This window comes from Phoenix dactylifera, chromosome 4 (genome assembly GCF_009389715.1).
Source record: "Phoenix dactylifera cultivar Barhee BC4 chromosome 4, palm_55x_up_171113_PBpolish2nd_filt_p, whole genome shotgun sequence".
In the NCBI taxonomy this organism is placed as follows: Eukaryota; Viridiplantae; Streptophyta; class Magnoliopsida; order Arecales; family Arecaceae; genus Phoenix; species Phoenix dactylifera.
The window spans coordinates 12,739,109-12,749,032 of NC_052395.1; the positions used below are offsets into that span (position 1 = coordinate 12,739,109).

Genomic DNA, 9,924 nt, shown 5'->3' on the forward strand with positions numbered 1-9,924 from the left:
GGATATATCCAGGAATGTGCAAACCATTTGGTCTTTAAAAAAAAAAACATAGGACTGTGCGTGTATGACGCAACACGGCTTTTTACTGTAGCTCTATACCACGATGTGGTGTGCTATCCCGTACAATATGTGTCTTGTGCAATTACGACCGTATGTACTCTGCGATCACAGAATTGAATGTCTCCGTTTCAATTTCGTTCTTAAGAGGATCCAGATTCATCTGATTGAAAATTCATCTCAACAAATCATTAAAAATATTTGTTAAAGCAACCGAGCCCTCTCCATTTTGATGTCTCTCTAATGAAATTTGTAGATAACTCCCAAAATCCATATGACCTTGATGAAGGATAAGATTCAGAAGAGAAACACCAAGGGGGTGTTTGGTTTGGCCGTGATCATCCCAAGATCAAAGGTGACGTGAGTGAAGGTGTGATAAGGGTAAAGTAGATAGAGGTGATGAAATCATAACATTTGGTTGCACTATGATGATCCTATATGGTAGTGATCCTAGATCACCCCCATCCTTCAAATCATCGCTCAACCCAATAATAGGATGTTCGTCCTTGAGATTCGAAATCTAAGATCACTCTAGGACAGTGATTTTGGGCTAAAAGTCGAGAATAATTGGTTCATCAATATATCGTTAATATATTATATCAATAATTAATATTATATTAATATTATATTAATATTATATTAATATTATAATATATTATTATTATATTATTATTCAATGGTAATTTTAAAGTATAGTATAAATATTATTGTACTTTATATTTATAGAATAAAAGTATTTAATATCTTAGTTTTATTGATCTTATTTTCCTAATCAAAATAATTATTAGTAAGTATCAATAAAAATATTAATTCTACGATAGTAACTAGTATATCTTATAGAATTAATAATTTATAGAACTAATAAATATATTTTTATAGAATAAATTAATGATTAATCATTATTATATTTTATTATAATATATTTTATATGATTAATAAATCAATTATTTGGAATATATAAGAAATAATTTTGGTATTATATGGTGAGTGATCTTGGATTTTCATATAATACTAAATAAATTATTCGTTAATATTTGAAAATCGTTAATCACTAGAACAAAGCATGCCAAATACCATAATTTTAAGTGATCTAAGATTATCTTGATGATCCTATTTGGGTTACCAAACCGCTACCCAAAAGTCTGCAAGTGAAGAATGGACTTTTGCATCAAGGAGCCCGGCTTCCTCTCTCCTCTCCAACGAACCATGATGGCTTTCCAACAATGATTCCAATCTTTCTAATATTAATTAAAAACGATAATGACACAAATACGAAGCCCGACTTTTGCCAACATTCTGCACGGCATTCGTCGCAAGGACGGTTGATCCGTTACATGTCCAATGACCATCTTGAAATGGCTTAAAAATGTTCCTGAGACCGAGGAGCGCCACAGATCAACAAATTAACGATGCGCCACGTTTACAAGGACGTCCGCCGACTCTTCCACACCGCCGTCGCCGAGACCACCTCAACCCACCACCCTGCCGTCCCATCCTCTTCTAACGCTGTTAATAATAATGATAATCTCGGTAACAATAACACGAAGAAGAACAAGAGGAGAAAGAATTCGGCCACCTCCGACGCCGAGATCCTGCGATGGAACAAGGCCATCACCGACCATATGCGCCACGGCCGCTGCGACGCCGCTGCCGACCTCTTCGACCGGATGCCCCGCCGCTCCACCGTCTCCTGGAACACCATGATCTCGGGCTACATCGCCAACGGCCGCTTCCCCGTCGCCCTCCGCGTTTTCGCTGCCATGCCCCGTCGCGATGCCGTCTCCTGGAACACTATGATCCACGGTCACGTTTGCAACCGCGACCTCGCATCCGCCCGCCGCCTGTTCGATGAAATGCCCGAAAAAGACACTGTCTCCTGGAACACCATGATCTCCGCCTACGCCGGCAGCGGTCTCGTCGAGCTGGCACAAGACATGTTCGACCGCACCCCGAACAGGAATGCCATCTCCTGGAACGGCCTTCTCGCTGCCTATGTCGGGAATGGCCGCCTCGAAGCCGCGCGGCAGCTGTTCGACTCGAATCCCCACTGGGAGACTGTCTCCTGGAATGCCATGATTGCTGGCTATGCCCAGAGGAAGAGGATGGCCGAGGCCCGGCAGCTCTTCGACCGGATGCCTCAGAGGGATGTGGTGTCGTGGAATACCATGATATCGGGGTATGCCCAGAGCGGGGATATGGCTGAGGCGAAGAGGCTTTTTGATGGGTCTCCTTATAAGGACGTATTCACTTGGACGGCGATGGTTTCCGGGTACGCCCAAAATGGGATGCTGGACGAGGCGAGGAAGATGTTCGATAAGATGCCGGAGAGGAACTCGGTCTCATGGAATGCAATGATTGCGGCATATGTGCAGTGTCGGAGGATGGATGAGGCGGAGGAGCTTTTCAACTCAATGCCATGCAGGAATGTCAACTCCTGGAACACAATGATCACGGGGTATGCACAGGCCGGGATGATCGAACGGGCTCGTGAGATGTTTGATATGATGCCCCAGAGGGATTCCGTCTCGTGGGCTGCCATGATTGCTGGGTGCTCCCAGGGTGGGTTCAGCGAGGAGGCGTTGCGGCTCTTCGTAGGGATGGGTAGGAGCAGGGAGAGGATGAATCGGTCGTCATTCACTTGTGTGTTGAGCACATGCGCTGACATTGCAATGTTGGAGTGTGGAACGCAGGTGCATGGGAGGCTTGTGAAGGCAGGTTACGGGATGGGTTGCTTTGTTGGGAATGCGCTCCTCGCAATGTATTGTAAGTGCGGGAGCATAGATGAGGCATACAAGGCGTTTAATGAGATGGCAGAGAGGGATGTCGTCTCGTGGAACACCATGATTGCTGGTTATGCTAGGCATGGGTTCGGGAAGGAGGCATTGGAGATATTTGATATGATGAGAGCAACAAACACAAAGCCAGATGACATTACCATGGTAACCATTCCTTGAACCTAAATAAAGTGCTGACAAAACTTTGCTATATACTGCATCTATTATATATCATATCTAAGTAGTTCCATAAATAATTGAGTAGTTCCATACCGCAGAATCATCTGGATAATAGTCTCTAAATAAGATAATAATATTTTTGAGAGAAAGGGTGGGAGATCAACCCAATACTATGTATTACCCAGGTCTAAATTCTTGGGGATACACTATTGCAGATTCGAACCCAGAACCTTTGTGTTAGGCAGCAGGGTGTGACCACTAAGGCAGCACTTAGTTTGCACTATGACACTAATAGTGAGCGCATGAAAATGCACTTGCTTTTAATTAGTGTTTAACTATTTGTAGTCATTTTGCTGATATAGTGTCTCAGAGTATTATTTGGACTTGTCTTTTAATCTGTTCTTGCCGATAAATATGCTTCCTTAGTTTGACTAGTATTTTTATCATCAATGAAGCATGCTTCCTAAATATGGGGCTTAGAAGATGATAGTGAAGATACTGTATTTCCTTCTTAGCTCCAGTGATCTCAAACTCTGTAGAGGATACTAATCTGATAGAGATGTGACCTGCGTCATATAAAGCATGCAAAAACGAACATTGGATTGCTAGTAGATAACGCAAGTTGGTATTTCTTATCTCATGCTGTTATATTCATTTCCTCATCTCACTTTTCTCAGGTTGGAGTCCTGTCAGCATGTAGCCATGCAGGATTGGTGGATAAAGGCATTGCTTACTTTTATTCTCTGCATCGAGATTTCGGGATAACCGCAAAACCAGAACACTATACTTGCATGATAGATCTTCTCGGCCGAGCAGGACGCTTGGCAGATGCTGAAGCTCTTATTAGAGAGATGCCATTCGAGCCAGATGCATCTATGTGGGGTGCTTTATTAGGTGCAAGCAGGATTCATCGGAACACTAAATTAGGTGAGAGGGCAGCTGAAAGGATATTTGAGATGGAGCCTGATAATGCTGGAATGTATGTTCTTCTTTCAAATTTATATGCATCGTCAGGTAAATGGACTGATGTAGATAAAATGAGGGTGATGATGCAGGAAAGAGGTGTAAGGAAAGTTCCTGGGTTCAGTTGGATTGAGGTGAAGAACAAGGTTCATACATTTTCAGTTGGGGACTCAGTGCACCCTGATAAGGAGAAGATATATAGTTTTCTAGAGGAATTGGATGTGAAGATGAAGAAAGCAGGTTATGTATCTGCTACAGAGATGGTTTTGCATGATGTGGAAGAGGAGGAGAAAGAACACATGCTTAAATATCACAGTGAGAAGCTTGCTGTTGCATTTGGAATTTTAAATGTTCCCCCGGGGAGGCCCATTCGAGTGATCAAGAACCTCAGAGTATGTGAGGACTGCCACAATGCTTTCAAGCATATATCTGCTATTGAGAATAGGTTGGTAATTTTGCGAGATTCCAATCGTTTCCACCATTTTAGTGGTGGGTCGTGCTCATGTGGGGATTACTGGTGAGAGTAAACAGATTTGACTTTAGGATTGTCAAAGTTGCTCTGCAACATCATAATTTAATGTTCACTGGAAGAACCCTAAGATTTATTTACATTAATTTTACACGCAATAGTTGCCCTATACCATGCAAATTTCAGAAGGAAGAAATTTGGATTATACAAATTCTGGATCCGACGTTACAAGGATATGTCTTCTTGTGATTGGTTGAAATTTAGGATAAGATTGAACTCATAAGAGAAACCTGAATTGAGATACAATTGGTCTCTGTTGAAATGGCATCTTGTGCTAGCTTTGTGAAAACACCATATCTGCTTTAGAGTCAATGATGAGGGAAGAAGCCCGCTCAGAAATGAAGTGAGAAAAGATATGGTAAAGCCAGCCAGCGATGGCGCATTATCATCACAAATGATGAAGAAAGATCCATGAAGCCGAGCCAGGATAATTGGGATAAAGCTTGTTGGATATGTTCTATGATTATGTGAAGAAACAGGTCTTGTGATTCCAGAGTTTCTGGGGTATAATGAAGATATCAGTCGTCCCATCCTTTGCCTTATGCCCATACACAGAGCACTGCAAATTTTGACTGAAATGCTTGGTTTTAAGAATTGGTAGACGGAGCAGCTTAGAGAGGCTAGCTACCACCTGAGAGATCAAACAAATATGGAATTCTCCAACAGGTTGCAGAAAGCAAGCAAGCTCCTGGATAATGAGGGTTGGCATTTCTCTGGGGATTATTTGTTAAACATGGATGCTGGAACAGCTAGTTTGAGTAAGCTCGAAAGTCATTAAATTTGGAAATCAGTGATGTAAGAACTATTCATCGACCGACACAGCTTAATTCAAATGCCAATGAACATCACAGTGAAGGGATGATAATTCTGCTTAACTGGTTTGGCTACAAATTGCAGCAACTGCTAATGATGCTTCAGGAGGAGTATGATGTACAGCAGTGCCTGATATCAAGAAGACATCTTATTGCAATAAGCTTACCTGAGACCTCCAATATTTCATTCAGTGAGCTCTCCTGAGAACTGGAGCTTCCTTACCAGGTTCACTAAACAACCCCTTCTCCAGTACCCAATCCTCAATCATCGCCTGAGAGCTCTGGCCCTGGTCAGCAGGGACGAGATGCCCGGCCCCGGAGACGACGACATGGCTCAAGCTCCCCCACCTCTGCACATACCCGGCCAGCTCCCCATTCACCTTCCAGACCTTCCTCTCCGCCCGCAGGAAGTCCTCCAGGCCCTCCCACTCCATCTCCCTCATCCAAGCCTCCGTCGATACCACCCCATCTCTCAAATCATATATCCCCTGGTACAGCAGCACCCTGCTCTTCCTCACCAGCTCCTCCGCCATGAACTTCACGCTCTTCATCACGTCTTCATGCAGAACACTTCCCACGGTGTCGCCGCATTCTTCCCAAACCACCCCTTTGGCGACACCCAGTGCCTCCTTCACCTCATCCTTGTTCAGTAGAACCCCAACCATGTCGGATTCGTAAGGCTTTTTCTTTGACAGGTCATACAGAGTTGCCAGCCCCGTCATGTTCTGCAGCCGTTGCAAGACCCGCCCTCTCGCATCCGATGCCTCGGACCACTTTTCCTCCAGTGTCAATTTCATCGCGATGCTCTGAAGCTCCTCAAGGTACCCTCTCTGCCTCTCGTTGATCAGCCCGGTGAAGTACGCGCTCGCCGCATGCGTCGCCACCTGCGCCACCGGGTGCGTCAGCCCGTTCCCAATCGCAACACCCTTTAAATTAATCCCGCGGGGCCTCGGCAGCTGGGAGTTCTGCTGCAGGATGTAGTACCCGGCGGCCGGGATGTACTTCCCGGCGTAGCTCTCGCCGGTGAGGTAGAGTGGGCGGGTCTTGAAAGAGGAATTGGAAGAGAGGAAAGACTGGAGGGCGCCCCAGAGGTGTCTGGCCACGGTGGTCTGGTCCCGGGGGATGTCGTCGGGGTTGGCGGCAGTGCTGAAGCCGGTGCCGAGGGGGCTGTCGATGAAGAGGAGGCCGAAGCGGCGGTTCCAGGCAGCGGGATTGGAGCGGAGGGTGGGCTCGTCGGTGGCGACGAGCCAGGGGCCGAGCTCGAATAGGTTGCCGAGCATGGAGGAGCAGCCGGGGCCGCCCTGGAGCCAGACGAGGAGTGGGGTGCGGGAGATGGGGGTGAGGGGATGCTGGGCTTCGTAGTAGGCATAGAAGAGGGCGGCGGACGAATTGGAGGTGGTGGCGTTGATGGGAAGGTAGCCAGATTTGGTGGGGAGAGCTTCTTTGGGGAAGAGAGAGGTTGGAGCGGCGGGGAGGAGGAGGAGGAAGGCTAAGAAGGGGAGGAGGAAGAAGAGAGTTGACTCCATCACCATGGGATAAATTGTGATCTGTTTTTGTGGGGTGATGTTTAATAGTGGGGAATGTTGTTTGATAGAGCGATGGAAGGCCGAGGCAGACTTCTCTCTGGTTTTGATGGTACCTAATATAATATTTATGATTTTTACTAGTACTTATCTTGTATATCATGTTTTCTATGAAATTATAAAAGCATAATCAGTAATCGTTATTGGGTCCAGATCCATCTCTTTCCCGCTTCAGTTTCCGTAAGAGCCCATGAACTTTGTGCATTTGAACTTTGAGAAGACTGGCCCATGATTGATAGAGGTTTATATTAAAGCATTTCTAGTATCAGATGGATTCCTTTGAAAGCCCATCCATTATAAATGGTTGACGGCAACAAGTCCTGAATGGAAACAGGTTACATATAATAGCAAACAGGTTGCAAGTCATTCCTAATTGATATTAATTCTCCTTGCTTTCCTTCTCCATGTTGCCTTCCATATCCTCTGTCCGAGTCATTCAGAACCCTTCAGCTGCTTGCTTCCGCTTTTCTCCTTCCTACCAAAAATCATGTGCCTTCTATCCTTTCTTCCTTCAATCCTGAAACATCCTAATCCTTTGCATCTTAAGGCATGGCACTCGCCCACCATTCTATGATTCATTTCAAAATCCCACAGCACAATGATTTGTCACGTTTAGGATTTTAATTTGAGAGAAAAGGGAGAAGAGTGGAGGCTAATTCTAAAAGACGAGGGTTTTACAACAAAGCTCAAAAGGGAGGTGAGGTTTTGATGTAACTTGGCCATAAACTAGTAAAGAAAAACTGGAATCATGTCCCAGCTAACACTTGGTTGATTGATGTGTTCATGAGATGGATAAGAGGAAGAAACATGATATACGGTCCCATGTTTATCAAAGTATTTTCATGTTATGAGATTATATGGATAAATATCTAAAATTTTGTATTAGATATATATATCAATATTTTGCAAATTGTTGAGATCTCACAAGCTGACAACTATCAGTTAGATATTTTTATATTTTCTAGGGCTCGTTTGGTTCGCGGAAAGCATTTTTCCTTATAAGAACATGATTTCTGAGAAGCAGATTTCTGATAAGGGAATATCTGAGAAAGTACTTTTGTCATGTTTTGTTAACCATGGAAAAGTGACAGATTTTCAAAGTGCTTATGTTTGGTTGACCATCCATTTTTCTGAAAAAGTTATATATAATTCCTATATCCTTAATAAAAATTAGGTTTTTAATGCTTTGGATCAAATAAAAATTCGTGAAGGGCTTTTTTTTAAAAAATAAAAATATTTTAATTTTTGGATCATGGAAAAGTAACTTTTCCATGTTTCTCATGAAAAAGGCTTTTTCATGAAACAAAGAAATCATATTTATACGGGAGTATAATTTTTTCGTCCCTTTCTTTTTTGAAAACTCCACTCAAAGTAGAGGTATTTTTTTACTTTTTTTTTTTATTTTTCCATGAATCAAACGAGCCCCAATGAGCATACGTTGAAAGGTCATAATGAAAGGGCAAAAATGTTATCTCATGAAAACTTCGGTAAGGGAGCATGTACGATGTAACGTCATCTATGTTTGTAGATTGCTCATGTAAGACCGTGAATTTGAATTCCGCCAGGTGCCAACCAGGTCCTTCCCACACATTCACATCCATAAACCCACCGCACCAACATATTTCGTTTATTTAAGCGTAGAACAAATATTAAAAAGTAATTAATATTATTTTTATCTTATAAGTTAATTTTGTGCTAATAAAAAATATAAATCACATCTATTATATCTTAAAATTATTTTTTTTAGAGACTTCATATTGCACGTCACCAATCATAACCACTCATTTCAATAGTGATCTATCTTATGAACAAGGCTCATAGGAATGATTGGTGGCATGCGCATGCAGTGTAGGTTATAATTTATCTTAGAATTTTTTGCGTGCATACCCTCACAAAGTATTATTTACATATATATATTTCTCAATTATATTTTTTTGCACATTTACTTATTAAGAATATTTCGGTCATTTTAAATTTTAAATCGTTAATTTCTTCGGCATTAGATGGAATGGGCATATATGCAAGAAAAAAAGAAAAAAAAAGTATACATGCAAAACAAGTATTTTATAAAAATATACATAAAAATATCAATTTTAGAAGAATATTTATATACATATATTATTTTATTTTATTTTATTTTTTTTGCTTAGGAAAAGAGGAAGGGGGAGGAAGGGACAAGCCTACCCCCAAGTAGCAGTCCCCACTGGGCCCCTACCCTGTCAGGAGAATATTCAATGCAGACAGAAATGACAGTGTATTGAGCATGCCGGCCGGTTTTACATTTTTACTCATACCCTCCCCACCCGATAAGCTCTTCCAGACCACGTGTCCGAGCAGAGAGCATCCGGTGAACCATTTGGTTGGAAGTAAGGCCCAGTTCTACAAAGCTACCATTGAGTTTAATATTTAAAAAAATATGGAAGCAAAAAAATTTTACCTTAGCTAATTGATTTTGGCAACATAGCTATAATGCTAGCGGCGCAATGACACGAGTAACGGTAGATTTTTGGACCGGCGTAGAGTATTAGCATCGTCCTTTCTCGGGAAGTTCTATCTACACCCCCCCTATTGCTAAGGACACCCCCCAAAAACTAAAAAAAAATACCCAAACTAACCTTTAGTGTAATTACCATATTGCCCTTGAAATTTTCTCATACACCCCCCTTCCTCCTCCTCCGTTTCGTTTTGAAAAGAAAAAAAAAAAAACACCCCTCAAACCCCCCTTAAACCCCTCGATCCATTTACATCGTTTAGGCGATCTTTGAAGGAGATTTAAGCCCCATTCGAAGCATGGACAAGCAACTAGTGATTTGGGACGAAGAATCGGCCGCAAAGGTACGTGTTCCACCTTGTTTCGAAAATTTTTTTTTTTCACGGTTCGTGCTCCGTTCGGCACTGGATCGCCGAACAAAAGGCTTCTGTTCGGCTGAACAGTGCCGAACAGAAGCCTTCTGTTCGGCAACCCTCAACCGAACAGATCTGTTCGGCTGCACAGTGCCGAACAGAAGGCTTCTGTCCGGTACTGT

At 42.7% G+C, this 9,924-nt stretch overlaps 2 protein-coding genes across 2 annotated transcripts; one reads left to right on the forward strand and one right to left on the reverse strand.

Moving 5' to 3' along the window:
- The first annotated feature begins 1,264 nt into the window (after positions 1-1,264).
- Positions 1,265-4,885, forward strand: LOC103712720 (pentatricopeptide repeat-containing protein At4g02750). Its single transcript, XM_008799325.4, has 2 exons — positions 1,265-2,996; positions 3,689-4,885. The coding sequence occupies exons 1-2, from the start codon at positions 1,467-1,469 to the stop codon at positions 4,493-4,495; spliced, it is 2,337 nt and encodes a 778-aa protein (XP_008797547.2). The 5' UTR covers positions 1,265-1,466; the 3' UTR covers positions 4,496-4,885.
- A 414-nt stretch (positions 4,886-5,299) lies between these two features.
- On the reverse strand, positions 5,300-7,022 carry LOC103712680 (serine carboxypeptidase-like 50). Its single transcript, XM_008799264.4, has one exon. It carries the CDS (start codon positions 6,845-6,847, stop codon positions 5,504-5,506), a length of 1,344 nt encoding a protein of 447 aa, XP_008797486.2. The 5' UTR covers positions 6,848-7,022; the 3' UTR covers positions 5,300-5,503.
- Positions 7,023-9,924: the final 2,902 nt, after the last annotated feature.